Here is a 16,485-nt window from a genome sequence, read left to right as displayed (position 1 = left end):
AACATCATACGTTACTTGTAATATATTGTTACTCTACGTGTACCTACAACGCATTTTGGCGTCTCCCGCGCTTTACCAATAGTGTACAAATACGAAAAACGCTTTTAAGCGTCTCCCGCTCTCTACCAACAGTACGCAAAAGACGCTTTTAAGCGTCTCCCGCAAACAATGTGTTAAAGTCAGGACTTTTTGAGCCAGGACTTCCGCACCAGTGCGGAATGCTTATATGCCTTAAGATGATTGACAAGATAAATAAAAGAGCATTTTAAAATGACTTTGTTACATATTATTTCAGTTTGAATTAACTATTTTATTTACCTATGCGTATTATTTCTTACTATGTACTTCATTTTAAATAAACCTTTGATTAAAGGTAGCTAAAACTTTAAAGATGATTATCTCAGAATCAACATTTTGTTAGTTATTGACTTCTGACAGTAAGCCCATGATATACAGATGTCCGAGGGTAAAGCGCACAAACTTCGGGAGGTGATTCTACACGATGGTAGAAGTAAAAACGATAAATACTTTTTTTGAAATTCCAACATAAGACATTTTCACGCTTGACCCTTTTGGCCTCATCCATTTTTTAAATACCCTAAATGTGTAAAAAATTATGTTTCACAAATCAATTAATCAGATCTCCAAAGGCTCCTCTAATGGACTTTCTTTAATTGATGATGTTTCCTAAACAATCATCTTTATATGATACATTAATGTTAGCACTGTGAGGTGTTTGGCATAGCCAAGGGCTGCCTATAGATGGGGGCTCCGAGGCTAACTGGGTTAAGGTTGGTTTATTGACACGAAAGAACGGAGTGGTTTAAATTGGAACCCATATACTTACAAGGTTACAAGTTACTAAGTAACCAAAAGACATGATAGACCAAGAAATGTTCATCCATCTTTAGATATCTACATGTATTTAAAAGGATTTTCCCATTAAAAAATTCCCCTTGTTTGAAAAAACCTTGTATGAGGGTTTAACTGTACTGCATAGCCACAAGACACTGTACTGCATAGCCACAAGACACAGTAGACCGAATAGTGTGAGACTCGAGACATTTAACCATCTTTAGATACAGTTTTGTCTGCGGTAGCCTTGTGGGCGCGGGGTTTCTGATGTCATGGCTTGCTGGGGCCGCTGGTCAGCAGCGAGATGAGGGCGGCCTTTTCCTTTTCCTTCTTGCGCACCACGTCCAGGGAGCGGTTTTTCCAGGAGCTCTTGCGTAGCTTGATGGGTCGGCTGCCCACGTAGCGGCCTGGAGACAATACAAACCGGTTATTAGAGGAAGACTAACACAAATTAATCTGTGAGAAATAGTTATGATGGAAGCAAATTCTCCAATTAATTTTTGTTTTACTGTCATGTCTATTACTGTCTGTATCTGTGTTTTCTACAGTAAAATAAATTTAAAAATTACGTCATGAGTTATGGAGCTTTTGAATATCAATTAACTGTTAATTATTGTGTTATACAATTGAATCAAAACATGAGAGATTAATTTATTCTTACCATTCATTTCTTTCATGGCCTTGATGAAGTCGGCGGGTTCTTTGAAGCTGATGAAACCGAAGCCTTTACTTTTATTAGTCCTCTTATCTCGCACCACTTTGGCTTTGGAGAAGGAACTATACTTGCTAAATGTTCTTATCTGAAACGCAACATAACATACTTATCATAAAATACAATACAATATCATTTATTTTTATTTTTAACACACATGATTTCAAGCTGTGGTCCTGCCGCTGAGAGTTCCATTGTAAAAAAAATTTTTTTAGAGTTTTTGATAAAGAGGGATCGGTTACAACGGAGCTAAATCGTTGGGTTTGTCTATACAGTGAAACTCTCTTATAAGGTTTTCCAAGGGACTGGATAAACTCCTTAGGCAAACACTTGTTAAAAGGGTTTCACTCTATTGACTTCATAAAAGATATTGGTGTTAGGATCCACTCACGAGTAATTCATCAGTGACATCATTTCCCAGGTCGCCGCAAAACAAACGGAAGTCTTCCTCACCCCATTCCATCAGGGAGAGGTCCTCCCATGTCTGGCCTCCCGCTGTCCGGATGATCTGAACAAAATGACAAACATTCACATTAATAATACAATCACTTATTTTTTAGAATGATTCAGATACAGTTTTGCAGCTTTTCACAGCTGTTAAACTACAAACACTTATTTGTGATGGTTTTAATCATAGATAAACGAAACAAAGGGAGACATGGTATAGAAGCGTGCCGACTGTAGCCGAGCTTAATTATCTATTTTTTTCAATGTTTTTATTCCAGATAAAAGAAAATTACATTTTCACTTATTTAACCACTCGGAACATTAGAACGTCAAAAGACGTAAATATGATAATAGCGGTCAAGACATTAGTACGTCTTTTCACGTAAACGCGTGAGATTTTACAAAAATCGATTTAAATATTGAAGACAATATTAGTGATTTTTAAACGAAAATCTGAAACAGAAAAATCAGAAAAGGAAACGGTCACATCTGGGACTCGAACCCAGGACCCTTGTCTTTCCGGGACAATGCTCTACCAACTGCGCTAATGGGACCCTTGATTTTTCTGTTTCAGATTTTCGTTTAAAAATCACTAATATTGTCTTCAATATTTAAATATTACAATTTGAGGTTTTACTCAATAAAGTTATTCCGAAAAATTAAAAATCGATTTATTTCCATCACTAGTATACGGATTGCCATGATTTAAAAAACAGAGTATCGATAATGAATAACGCTACGCGTCTGCATTCAAGAATATCTATGGAATTTCGAGGTGCATTATCTAAGTCGATTGGACTTGTCATCTTGTTTGTTCATAATTTATTGCGTTTTTAAATAATTTATTAAAAATATTTTAGTTTGGACGGTTAATATTTTGAGGTGACTAATAGTTTTTAATTATATTTCTTCAATATATAAAGTGTTATTTCTTTATGATACTCAGAAAATAGTACATTTTTCACAGCTTTGAAATAATGGTCAGCGATTTTTACATATTTTTGACGTTTTCAGAAAATGTATATTTAGAAACGCAAATATTTACGTATAACAAAACAATACGATAGTGAATTTCATAATCTTTCCAAAACATTTTTTAGAATGAGGCTACGTTTCCCAAAACGTGAGTTATGAAGCTTTTAACAAAACTCGTGAATAACACAAAAATTTTCGCGTTTTGACAGTTCGCAAAGGAACACAAAGTAAATAAAAGTCCTTTTCTGAGAGGTTAACTAGAAATAACTCAAATAAATACATGTTTTAATTACATTACACCTAAATACAATATTATTCACATTCAGTGTTTTGCTGACTGAGCATAAAAGTGAACAATTTTTTTTTTTAAATGTACCTATACTTTCTTTATTTTTAATGTTGTCTGGAAGGTAATCATATATGTTGCCCCCCACGTAACTAATGGATTGCTTGCCATGGTGAGTATGTATGGTGTTTAAACAAATGTGCTCGTGTCCAACAGTACCTACTCGTTTATCATCTATGCATAGTGAAAATAATTTAGCGACCAAGCTTACAAATTTAGAAGGAGATATTTTGTCTTTGAAAAAAAAGGCCCGTATATCGGGTACCCGGTGATAGAATGCCTACCCATATATTGGGTAACAGGTATAAAAATTATTAGTACAATTACAGGGTGCTCCAGAGAAACTTACTTATTTGAAAAAATTCCCGACCGTTGAGTTGGGCAGGTAGAGGGGCGGGAGGGGGCGCATCTGGAGGGGGACGTCCCCAAGTTTGTTTCCCATTCTCGTCAGTTACCATTATGCTGTGGTCTAGAGAGCAGCGGGCCTTCGCCGTCGAGAGCTTCTTTTGTAACGGTCGAATGCAGCTCGTTACAGAAGCATGATCGAGGAATTTTTTATTCCAAGCCTCGAAGAAATGAACGTTAGGGACGTGTGGTTTCAGCAGGATGGAGCCACAGCACACACAGCACGAAACTCAATGAATTTGCTGCGACAACATTTCCCCAACCGCCTCATCTCTCTCCGAGGCGATCTCCCATGGCCGGCGCGCTCTCCGGATTTGACTCCATGTGATTTTTTTTTATGGGGTTATTTGAAATCCCTTGCTTATGTCGATCGACCACGGACCATAGATCACCAGAAGAACAACATTCGCGATGCTATTGCCAATATTCCGATTGATATGCTGAGAAGAGTGGACGAGAACTTCAAAAAACGACTTAACCAGTGTATGCGAGATGATGGTCGCCATTTAAAAGATGTAATTTTTGAACAGTATGAAAAAAAACTTGGTACATTGCATTTTCAAATAAAAAAAGAATTACAACAATAACTACAGTGCTTTTGTTTTTATTAAACTTTCAAATAAGTAAGTTTCTCTGGCGCACCCTGTACTTAGATAATAATATAAGTATTTTTTAAATTATAATGCATTAAATTAAGTTTATAATATATTTATTATTTTTGTACTGAAATTACAATCCAACGCTTTAGAAATAGTAATGTATTACGATGGTAGAGTATTCAAATCTTTTTTTTTTTTAATATTTTTTTTATCATTACTATGTAGCAATTTCTAGACATTTTTGTTTTTTTTTGTGTTTTATTTTCCAATGTACATTTGTTACTTTTGTTTACTCTACTTAATTTTGATCCCAGTTTCGTTTTAAGATTGCTAGTTAATGACACGGGTGTGTCGAAACCGGTATCAAAGTAAACAAAATTTAAGTAACAAGTACATTTATAGTTTATTGGAAAATGAAACTCAAAAAAACAAAAATGTTCCAATCTTCTTTACCAAAGGCAAATATCACAAATAAAATCAAAGTTATCATTACCAAAACATTATACGTACGTGTGCACATTTTTTCATCCATTATTCTCCTCTGAAATTAGACGAATACGCGTATATATACGAAATAAATACATACTGAATAACTGAAGCCTATTATCGGGTACCTGAAGTTGGGCAAAGCCAAGTACCCAGTGTTAAGCATAACACAAATCTTTTATACAGTCGCAACAGAAATGTAACAGAGCGAAGACATGTCAACACAAAGCATGTTGAGTGAAGTTTATCACACGGGTTTTTATTATAAATAATAATAATCCTAAAAACATTTACCTTTGTTATCAAAATATGGATGGTTAAAACTGTCTTGATATCCAATTTATTAGATTTTTTACAAAAATGACTCCCACTTCACGAACGTGGGAGTGACTGTTGTCGATCTTCGCCTCGTAATGGCCGATGGTAAGATCCATGTTTTACCAATCAATATGTTCACACAGTTGGCATCAGTTTCGAGTTATATGGCGTACATTGCCGGCATTGGGCAATTACCCGGATAATGGCGACTTTACTCTACATATAAAATATCTTTAAAACTTCTTCAACTGTCAAAATTTTTACTAAATACTTTGCCCTATAAAAGGATGATGTTGCTTTGAGTGTTGGTTGGCTTGTCTGTTATTTAACAATCACATCCATGCCAGAGCGCTAATGAAAAGTGAAGAAATGGAACACATATACAGGGTGTACCAGCACGTACCCAAAAGACCAGCATGTCAAGAGTATATTGGCGTAAAATTTTTTTTTTTCAATTAAAAACAAAAAACATGTTTCCATCACACATCGCCACTGGGTACAAACTACAGCATCACGTGCTAAACTGAAAGAAAAGCTCATCCAGTCCAGGCTACTCAATTAACCTTTTAAAAGCAAACCAACCAAGCTGCACTTTTAGACCCAATGCATTTTAATGAAACTTCATGGAGCACATATTACGTTAAATTCGTATCGGGGATAGCTACCGATGAACACGTATGCGACAGCCGTGAATATCAGGTTAAAGGGACAAAAGTGATTGATATTTTTTAATAGAAAAAGAATTAACCTTTCTATTTTTCTTCTCCTTCTTTCCGGGCTTGTGATGCGAGTTGTGTTGCGGTGCGGGCTCGGGTGCTGAGGAGTGTGAGGGGGCTGGGGCAGGGGCGGGCGCCAGGGGGGCTGCGGGGGCAATTGGAGGCAACTCCTCCTTCATCTCCTTGGCCGTAACAACGACAGGGGGCGCCTTCTTCTGTTATAATATGCACGTAAATCAACAAATACATAATAGTCGCAATGAAAACAGTACATAAGAACATATATAAAAAAAAATTAACAAATATATGTGCATAATTTAGTTCTTATTTACTCTTCTATAACACAACTACTGACAGGGGCGCATTGATAGATAGCTGAAACCTCGTTGAATACCTCCTTGCTGTTTATACAAACTACTGCCAGGATCTGTCATGTATTCCATATAGCAAAACGTCCCCTATTCGAAACTATTTTGTGAATAATAATAGTCTTCAGAATCAATAGATATATTTTAACAGCAGGGTAAGCGTAATTTGGATAAGGAAGAGACAATGTTTTGTTGTTGCACTTGCAAAAACGGCTATGAGCCAGATTTCAGCAAAACATTTTTATACAATAAAAATTTCAAAAAAAATCAAGATACCTATCCAAATGTTGTTTTTTGACGCATTTGAATACAAATCTGGGAAGTTTTTTAGATTCCATGCCAAATTTGGTAAAACTCACATAGCCTGTATAGATTTGTATATATGTTAACTAAAAACAATTTGAAACCGACTGCATTCTAAATAAATAAATAAAGAAGTTATTTACCTTTACTTTCTCGGGCTTAATCTTATACAACTGAGGAGCCCCACTCAATACCACAGGCTGAGGCATACTTGGCATCATGTAGGGGCCAGGATAGTTGGGGCCTGGGAGCGCCATGCGTGCCCTCACCTGGGGCGGCAGCAGCCCACTGGGGGGTGGCGGCGGGGGTAGCATGTTCCCAAACATCATGTTCACCATGGGCGGTGGAGGCGGCGGGGGCAGCAAGGGCCCCCCGTGCCCGGGCCCCTGCTGGTCCAACCTGTGTTGAACATTGCTGTAAGTGTTCACTCCGATCACAGGCCTGGGCGGGGCTTGCATGAGCCGCTCCCCAGATATCTCCGCCTCGAACCTGCAAAGCCAACACAAACCTGAACATCCATCAGTAAACAATATATAAATTATAAATATTGGATGACCAATACATATGCATATCAAATTTACCTTGACATTTCGTCTTGCATTTGCTGAAACTTTAATTCGTCTTCCATTTTGAATCTTCCGAGCTTAAATTAGTAATATGTTATCGATAAATATTGCGGTACAATAACAATTTCTTAAATAACATAACCTTTCAAACTTGCGTATGGATTCGTTTTCTTGCTACATAAATTCTCTGTCTCTGTCAAAAAATGCTGTTAGTGTCTACAACACAAATGAATACATCACAAAAAATTGTTTACATGCAAAAATAGCTTTTATATCTAGGTAACTGAACACGTAATTTCGGTTATCTATCAAATTTATGATTTTTTTTTTTTTTTGGTTTTAGGCATTCACCCTGAAAAGAGTGCTGTGTGAAATTTTTAGTTTATACACTTATAACCTGGCTTTTTCATAACCTTGTTTATGGTCAACACTAAAAGCATGGACCTAAAAAGCCCTAGATGGAGCAATTCAAGAACAATTTGAAGCCGCGGGTTGAGGGGGAAGATGATGGAAAATGCTAAAACCTACTTTTTGATGATGTCTCATTCCTTATCTATCAAATACCCCAAAAAATCATCAAAGTGTTAGAACTACATAAACAACACAAAATTAAAATAATAATAAAAATAGTTCATTATGCACCATTTTGCATACAAATCAGTTCAAAAGTTAGTCATGCAAGATGGCTGCCAGGCAATTTCCCCTCAACCTATATTTGGCTTCAATGCCATTCATACAAAATCGCACTAATGTTCTGTCCAGGGCTTTTTAGGTCCATATCTAAAAAGACATACTATCCGTTTTTACCATGATTTAAGATTTTACCCATTTTAGCGCGTTCTGAAAGAAAAAGAAAGGAATTATGGAAAAGAAGCTTGTGTTGTCTACTACTCTTGTGTTTTATAACTTTTCAGTTGTGTTTTGTTATATTTATAAACTTTCAAGAGAGCATCGCGTACACAATATCTCTGTTATTATCAAAAACAGAAAATACATCAAATTTATTCAATATTCAATCAAGTCAAGTCAATCATCAGGGGCAAAATATAATTTAGTACATCGCTTTTAGTGATTACGCGAATACAGCACAATATTTCCCTAATAAAATGGAAGTCGACGGTCCTCCAGAATTCCAGACGATCCGTTTTGACTAACTTGAATAATATCCGCAAATCAAATCTGTAGGCCTTTAATACTTTTGTTCCGTGCAACAATATGCAGGGGTCGTATAATACTAATGGAAATGCAATGTAATCCATAGTGACCATAATGAGAATGAAAAATAATAACCGTTACGGGAGGCCTGGCAGATCTGAAACGTTGAAATTGACTTTTATCGAAGGAAGTGAAAATGTAGCTAAATAAGTCTTGACACAAAGAAAAATATTAAAAAAATAAAAATTCATTATCATTTAGAATAGATCCTCTAATTTTAGTGAGAAAATAAGCAAATATATCGCAGAGAGTTTCGGCGAGCAGAAAGATCCGACGAGTCACAAAGCTGGCCGCAAAAGCGCCGTTTTGTGCAAGAGCGCCGTCCCATATTGCCACATTTGCTACGCAAGAGTCAATTTTACCAAAAGTTCCTAGATCACAAGGCCGGCACATTCCTTCCAACAGCCTCCATATATGATATTGTACAAAATATTTCGTTTTATTTTTTTTCATTTTACGGTTATTTATTTATATATTTTTATGTTTGGCATAATTTAAATAAATAAATAAAATCCGTTTTATGGAGGTTCTTACACGAGTTGGAAGGCTGACCCGGCCTCGGGCCTTGTGATCTAGGAGGTTTTGGTTTTATCCCCTCGGTGCGCCAAAAGTGTTTCACATGTCCCACCTATGTATCTCATCGTCACTCATCGTATTTATCATAGCGATGGGTACAATTGATGAATCATCGACGATTTTTTCGATACTTTTGACCATCGAAATATTTCTATTCATTGTCACGGACAAATCGATACTAAAATCATTCGAAATCACAGTCCTGAGACAATCGTTTTGAAATGCCATAGAACAATGAATCGATTCTGTAAAAAATCATTCGAAACAAAAGTCCAAGACAATCGTTTTGGAACGTCATCGAACGAGGATTCGATTCTATAAAAAACATTAGAAAGGATAGCCGTCACGCCATTGGTCAGAATTAATCGATGTAAAAGCAGTCATGTCATTGGTCAGAAGTCATCGATATCAATTCGATTTCCAAATCCGAGATACGTTAAAATATCTCAGAGTGCTTGACAAACGAGATCCCGTGGGTACATTGTGTTACGTTCTGCCTAATATGATTTGATATGCATTTGGGATTGCAAAATTATTCTTTGCTAATTTGGATATTATCTACCAACCGGAAAAGTTACGAGACCACTACTGCTCCTGCTGAACCCCGAGCGATTTAATTGGTAAATCATTCGATTCTTTTTATGTTTCGATTAAAACATTTCGAGCCTGCCCGTCACTAATGTATCCGCTCCTCGGCCATAAACAAAGAGTTGATTTATGAACAAAGGTTCTAACCATAGAAGAAATATTACCGCGTCATTAATTTTAAAGAGTTTTAGGTTATGTGACGTTTGTTTTGTTATGCTTATTTATCCGAAAATATAAAACATTTTAACGATATGGGTGACGAAGAGGATGCTAGAACACTTTGGTGTGGTAATTTGTCCGAAAGAATAACACACGAAATATTGTACGAGCTGTTTTTGCAGGCAAGAATACCGATGAAAATTTGACAGTACGATACTACCTGTAAACTGAGCTTGTAAATAATAATTCAAACATTTGTTTTAGGCTGGACCTTTGGAGAACCTGAGAATACCCAAAGATAGAGAGGGCCGTCCGCGAAATTTCGCTTTCGTTACTTATACTCACAGCGAGTCGTGTCCTTACGCGATATCATTATTTCGAGGCACAGAAATATTCGATCGAAAACTTTCCTTAAAATGGCAAAATAGTTCCTCAGGTAATAATATGAATGGTCACGGACCCGCCGCGAAAATTCCAGACTCAGAAACTGCGAGGTTGCGGGGTCGACCTCTTCAAAATGACTATGCTGATATGGATGCGGAACAAAACTTCACGAACATAACCAATCGGATGATCACTAATGGTGTTCCAAATAACCATCCACCATTCGGGGGCTATGAGCATCATCATTCTGGGAGCCTGAGCAACGCCAGCCTTCAGGGCGATTGGACCACGAGGCACCCGCCGCAGTGGGATGACAGAAGACACGACTCGTACAGACCAAGCAGGGACCATGACAGAAGCCGGGGAAACAGAGAGAGGAGCAGAAGTGACAGAGACGGGGATGGAGGCGGCAGACCGGATCGACACAACCAACGGGAAGATCTAAGACAGAGACTAGACAGGTTTCCCAGGGAAGAGCAGAGGGACCACCGTAATCGAAATAGAGGAAATAATTACAACCGGAACAACACAAACTATTCCCGAGATTGAGAAAGACTTTTTGGATACTTTTTCGACGCAGTGCGTGAATTCTTTCATAAAAATCTGCAAGTGTACAAATATGTTTTGTGTCTTGACTATGCTTGGTACCTATGTATTGACTGCAGTGCAAATATTTGAAGAGCAATAAGAACAAACATATCTCACTAGAAAACATTTCACATCTAATCAGCTAATCACTTATAAATATGATAACATAATCTCAAGAACATCTCAATAATGTATTATTGCATTGTACAACTTTTTCCAAATCAATGTAGACACAATTTTATGCCCAAATACATAGTAAAACTAAAATTCCTCTGGTTTCTTGCGCAACCGTAAGCTAACATGCTCTGTTCTCATAAAATGTGAATGGAAATGTACCACTAGGAAGTGTTAATAATGTATTTTTATATAAAAAAAATTATATTTTATATTCTCATAGAAAGTAATTTATCCGTGGTTTGACATTATGCATGAAATAAAATGCTCACTTTGTATAAACCACTACTTTAACCACAAATTAGTTGTTCATACAATGGAAATGTTTTATTTCATGTTAATATTTTATTTAAAGAAAGATAAAATATATTAAAAGATAAGATTATAGCAAATCAAATTATATTAAAAGTACAAAACATTAACATGTGGTATAATATTTTTAGTGGTAGATTCAAATATTTTGTCAGAAAACATTCAACATCAATTTATGATTACAGTAGTTCTCGTTACCATTTTTGGCAAGCAAAAAACTGCTGAAAATTTAATTTTATGCAACTATTGTGTTAGGGCTTCCCATGATTTTTCATTTAAATTCATTATTCTTGTAAAATTCTGAAGATTTTCCAGAAGAGAGAACTTTATTTTACTCAGAACTTTGTTTATTTATACGCTGCAAAGTGTATAAATTTGAGTACATTGTGAAGGCTTTTTTTTTACTTTTTAAAAATGTAATTTTATTTTCAAGCTTATTGGCAGGAATTTGTTTTTATTTTTAAATCTTTGCCATTGCAGAAGCCATATATGATTATGTGAAAGACTTATAATCCACATTACCAAAAAGCTGACTGCAACGTTCCACAAATGAACAGCATTAGAAGACATTAAACAAGAATAATTTGCACTTTCAAGTACGACCTAAGTAAAAACATAAGGTAAAGTTGCCGAATGCCGCTGCACCCTTAGTATGCAAAATTTAAAAATGTAACACTTGTTTTGACTTAATTACTACAAGAAACAACTATATTGAGGGATATGGTAAAAATTGCATTATAGTTCCATTTTTCCTCAAAGTTTTGTTTGAAGGTTAGGAAATATGCATAAATTGAATAATCCAAACAAAGAACCTATAATTGTTTTCCCATCCCCTGCAACCTAAATAGTCGTTTTCAGTAGTAAATAATTTGACATTGAGTGTTATTTAAAAAAAAAGTAGAATTCGTTAACTTTACCAAACCCATTTTTGATTTTAAAGATTATAATTTAATCGACATTCATGTATTGTAATTGTTAACAGTTGTTGCCCTTGATTATTAAATTTTATTTTTACTTTTTAGTTGCATCCATCATTTATCCAAATACCCATCTTCTGCAAATAATTTCTCCCGAACAAAGAATGGGACAACTTGTGTTAATTTTTTTTTTTATCATATTTAACTTAACATATTTTAAAACATAATTTACAATGTTGGCCTCACTGGGTGGGTGCCTTACCCGTGCTGAGGCCCCCATTTTATAAATTAATAATGTATATAAATAAAAATGTAAATGTTCGTTTGTTCAAAATCTCAAATCTTCGAAAGTTCTTAACTAATTCTTTGAAATTTTGACACAGCGTTGCATTTGAAGACGCATATGCTTATTATATAGATGTTCCTTGTGATAGGTAAAAACATGCTTTTTGTCACTTGTCACTGTTTTAAAAATATGATTTTTTTTAAAACAGTGACATCTGCTGGACTTAAAACCACCACGCGCTATTGTTTTTCTATCTGCACATACGGACTGAGTTACATCAACGCGTGAGGGGGCTCAGCTAGTATTCAATCAAAGGATAAAATGAAATAAAATAAAATACAATAATAAAGGTAGTAATGAAAAAAAATCAGCAAATATTATGAGGTACAGTGGTCTATGTATAATGATGTGTGTATTGTAACGGCATTCTGTATTACGTAAATGTGTTTCATTCTGGCTTTTTTGTTCTTTAATCCATCTTTTAATTTATGTTTGAAATGTTTTTTGTTTCCCGCACTTTTTGTATCGATTGAAAGATTGTTGAAAATCTTCTAATTAATGAATAATAAATTGAAATTTCAATAAAACTGTAAAATATTGGAATTTATAAGAAGTATTTTTTTTAACTCATATGTAATAAAATTAATTCCAAATCGCCTCACTCCACATTTTATAAGACTGATTAATAAATAATAAGTCTTATGTTATTCATAAAATTATGAATCTTGAAAGATTGACGATGCAAACAAAATGTTTATAATATACACGCATAATACTTTACAATATAATGTTAATCAAAAGGAAAATAAATACCTTGTTTTTAATGTTTCACAGTTTAATGTATTTTGTTGAATATAAAAAATCTTGATACAAACAAAATTGTTCCAATAATGTCTAAGCATGAATAATATACTAATCCCTCTGGTAAAAAAATTGTTTTTACTTGTCACACAAAAATGATGTATCCGTCCACAAACTTGCCTGAATATTGTTGGATCTATTTGTAAGTGTAAGTTTTTGTAAGTGAGACTATGAATGAATCGAGAGCAAAAAAACTGATAGTGGATCTGTTCTAAGTTCCAACTCAATTTGTCGGGCGTCTAACAATAATATGACCTAAAATAAAGATTCAATATTTTCAATTGGGGGTAAGATAAAAAAATAAGATTTAAAAAATATGTATTATGACGTTCATCGGTAAGTACTATAAATACAGAATGTTGCATTTACGAACTGTTGCGAGCGCTTTTTACGGAATTTTCTACATAACCTAAAAAGTCACAACTGTCAGAAAAAGTAAAAACTAACTGATTTTATTTTACGATTACAAATTAATATCTATCTTAACAATGTCGCTGTGGAAGGTTAATTTTTATTTCTTACCGTTATAACGCAAACCTAGCTAATTTTGTCTTCTAATAATAATATGTAATATTTCACCTTTTTACCAGGTACCGAAATTCCTACTATCCAGAGGAAGTTCTGTATTATCGAGAACTATTTCGACAAAACCTATGCATAATTCTAACTCTACTAATTGGACGGAAGTATATGAACCAGATTACCTTGCAGTGAGTAAATTTTTAATAATTATTTGAAGTTTGAAGACAATGGTTTTATCAATAACATTTACTAAGTACGTATCTAATATTATTCCTTCCAGAGTATGGAGCCTGATATTCCCATTTATGAATCTTTGAACGTTCAAATCAAGGGATATGATTACCCCATACTAGAAAACTACCAGAAGCTTATCCATAAATTGGCAGAAACATTAGAAATTGAGGTAGATGAATGGTAAGTCACACTTTCTTTATATTCTCCATAAGTCATAATGTACATTTTTGACAACACAACATTAGGTTTTATATTATAATCCTATTCCTTAGAATCTTACAAAACTTTGAAGATTGATTTACATAATATACCTAAATACTTATATTTAGACTAGCAACTTTCAAGTGCCATGTCGTGACTCTTCAGTGCAAGAGTCGGGAACCATTTTACCTCCAGGGACCATTGTAATATCATTAGAAGGAAGAGATAGTTAATATGTGAGAATCTATATTCAATTTTGTTTTGCACTCCACTCCCGCATGAAATATTTGCATAAATACGTCTCCAGGTTAAGTTACATTGTTTTAAACCCTCCACTCGCCGGTCGATCACACACCTATGTGGCAGCAGCGCAGGGTCGTGACTTTCCAAATACGTGTGCGTCAGCTGCGGTTAAATGGATATATTTACATCACGACACAAACAATATTTTCCGCTTTCTGTGGTGGTAGTGGAATATTTTCAAATTATTGTCAAGTTATTCGTAATCCGTGAATGTTTGTCTTTCCTGACATGAATTTAGAGCAAAATTATGTTTGACTTCCGAATTTGACAATTTAAAAAAAACCAACAGTTATAATATTTTATAATGTACAGTTAAATATTTGTAATTATTCAACCAATAAAAGATTTTCACTGATGTATCTTAATTTACTGAATATAAAAGAGAAATTTTTCATCTTTTTATATTGGTGTGAAAAAAATATGGAAAATGTGTGCTTTTTTAACTATCCCGCAACGGGAGAGTAGGTAGTACCCAAAATTACTATCCTTCTTATATTATATTATTTAAAAAAGACGGATTAATTCTACTGTGTAATTATTATTACGCGTGGCAGCTGTTTCGCCTTCTGAAGCAGCACGGCAGAATTTGTTTATAAATCAATAGTTTTATTAATTGAATGGTAACATTATTGAATATATGAAACGAATTAGTTTTGCAATTTAAATTTGATGGCATTAAAAAATAAATCCTAAAGAGTTATGAAATGTATGTAAAAACATTCAAATGATTTGCTAATGTGACCACCGTAGTAGTCGAAACCTGGTAAAAGAGATTACGTTTTTAACTATCCCGTGGGGGAGTAGGTAGTACCCAAAATTACTATCCTCCTTATATTAGCTTAAATACTTGACATATCATTTTAGTATTTCTGCGCAAATACATAAGTTACCATTAATAATTGGGATTTGTATAGTTTAAAAGCCCATAAGACATGGGGTCATCGGAAGACCCGCTTGGTTACAGATGTTTTGTTTGGCATCTTGGCCTATCAAGAGTTAACTAGATAATTATTGTGTCATCAAGATTGGTGTTGCCAATTAAAACAATTTAAACAATCCCAGCGTCCTCCATTTTTGTCTGCTTTATTTATTATTTTTTTTCAAAAGAAAGATTCTTGGGTACTACGAATAATCTGACAATATTTGAAAATCTCATACTACCACCATACTGAGCGGAAAATGTTGCTTGTGTAGTGATAGAGGACTTAGCCGGCCGAGGAAATGAACTCAAGACGCCTGGGAGGGATTCGAACGCGATGCCAACTCAGTCACTGACTGGTCGAAGCGTCCAAATTGCCACTGGCATGGAAGCGTCCCAACTGCCGCCAAAGTTACGACCAAACTGCACAAACTATCAACACGGCGGAGCGTTAAGCTTTTACCACTCTTCAAGACAAAATACTCTTAGGACGGGTTGTTTCGGAGAATTTGAACAATTCATCAAATTTCAACGTTCATTTCCGGGTTCTGTGAAAGTCCTATTCAAGTTCTGTTATTATATTATTGTAGGCTAGTTGCTTTACAAAACTGAAATAAAAACAGAACTTGAAAAAATCTTTCACACAACTTGAAAATGAACGTTGGAATTTGATGAATTGTTCAAATTCTCCGAAACAACCCGTCCTTAGTGTCCACCATTTTATCGTTTATTTAAACTTATATTCTCATAAACATTATCTTTGTTAACAAAACAGCTGGGGAACACCGGGCCAGAAGCTAAAAATCCAAAAGATGAAACCATTGACTGCGGTTGTTGAATCAGAATACATTCTCTCTGTGTACGAGAGGAATGTGCAGATCATCGATGTCCCGTCTACTAGCTTTGCGGTCCTGCTCCGCCTGATCCAGGAGTCCATTCCCGAGGGCGTGTCGTTGCAGGTTCACGAGTCGGAAGAGGAGCACCAGCGCATCAGATACGTACCGGATAATACGCTCAAAGCCCTCAAGGTACAGTTGACGGATTTGGGTGGGCCGTCAAAGCAAGTGAAGAAGAAGTAAATAGAGTAGGGAATTATTGTTTAGTATATTATGAATTTGCTGTAGCTTTGTTGTAAGTATTTTATTTTTAA

The 16,485-nt window shown here is 35.1% G+C and overlaps 2 protein-coding genes across 3 annotated transcripts; one reads left to right on the top strand and one right to left on the bottom strand.

Annotated features, from left to right (window-relative positions):
* Positions 1-1,015: 1,015 nt before the first annotated feature.
* LOC149421102 (uncharacterized) lies at positions 1,016-7,262 on the bottom strand. 2 transcript variants are annotated; one of them, XM_089635808.1, is made up of 6 exons: positions 7,112-7,262; positions 6,674-7,019; positions 5,892-6,074; positions 1,959-2,075; positions 1,517-1,655; positions 1,016-1,262 (listed from the first exon to the last, which is right to left on the bottom strand). In XM_089635808.1, the coding sequence occupies exons 1-6, from the start codon at positions 7,156-7,158 to the stop codon at positions 1,126-1,128; spliced, it is 969 nt and encodes a 322-aa protein (XP_089491934.1). In that variant the 5' UTR covers positions 7,159-7,262; the 3' UTR covers positions 1,016-1,125. The 2 variants fall into 2 exon arrangements, with proteins under 2 accessions (XP_089491934.1, XP_089491935.1); XM_089635809.1 differs by having other exon boundaries at positions 6,674-7,038; positions 7,112-7,239.
* A 6,305-nt stretch (positions 7,263-13,567) lies between these two features.
* On the top strand, positions 13,568-16,485 carry mRpL48 (mitochondrial ribosomal protein L48). Its single transcript, XM_089635810.1, has 4 exons — positions 13,568-13,659; positions 13,747-13,866; positions 13,959-14,092; positions 16,111-16,485. The coding sequence occupies exons 1-4, from the start codon at positions 13,645-13,647 to the stop codon at positions 16,412-16,414; spliced, it is 573 nt and encodes a 190-aa protein (XP_089491936.1). The 5' UTR covers positions 13,568-13,644; the 3' UTR covers positions 16,415-16,485.

Source organism: Hesperophylax consimilis, chromosome 9 (genome assembly GCF_061612785.1).
Source record: "Hesperophylax consimilis isolate HC1 chromosome 9, BYU_Hcon_1.0, whole genome shotgun sequence".
Lineage (NCBI taxonomy): Eukaryota > Metazoa > Arthropoda > Insecta > Trichoptera > Limnephilidae > Hesperophylax > Hesperophylax consimilis.
This window is presented reverse-complemented; position numbering and strand designations above follow the sequence as displayed.

Excerpts from the sequence above, each read along its gene's own strand:
- LOC149421102 (XM_089635808.1), bottom strand. The coding sequence starts at position 7,158 with ATGGAAGACGAATTAAAGTTTCAGCAAATGCAAGACGAAATGTCAAG. Across the intron at positions 7,020-7,111 it reads ATGCAAGACGAAATGTCAAG|GTTCGAGGCGGAGATATCTG; the intron begins GTAAATTTGATA and ends TTGGCTTTGCAG. Across the intron at positions 6,075-6,673 it reads TTAAGCCCGAGAAAGTAAAG|AAGAAGGCGCCCCCTGTCGT; the intron begins GTAAATAACTTC and ends ATATTATAACAG.
- mRpL48 (XM_089635810.1), top strand. Across the intron at positions 13,867-13,958 it reads ATGAACCAGATTACCTTGCA|AGTATGGAGCCTGATATTCC; the intron begins GTGAGTAAATTT and ends TATTCCTTCCAG. Across the intron at positions 14,093-16,110 it reads GAAATTGAGGTAGATGAATG|CTGGGGAACACCGGGCCAGA; the intron begins GTAAGTCACACT and ends TTAACAAAACAG.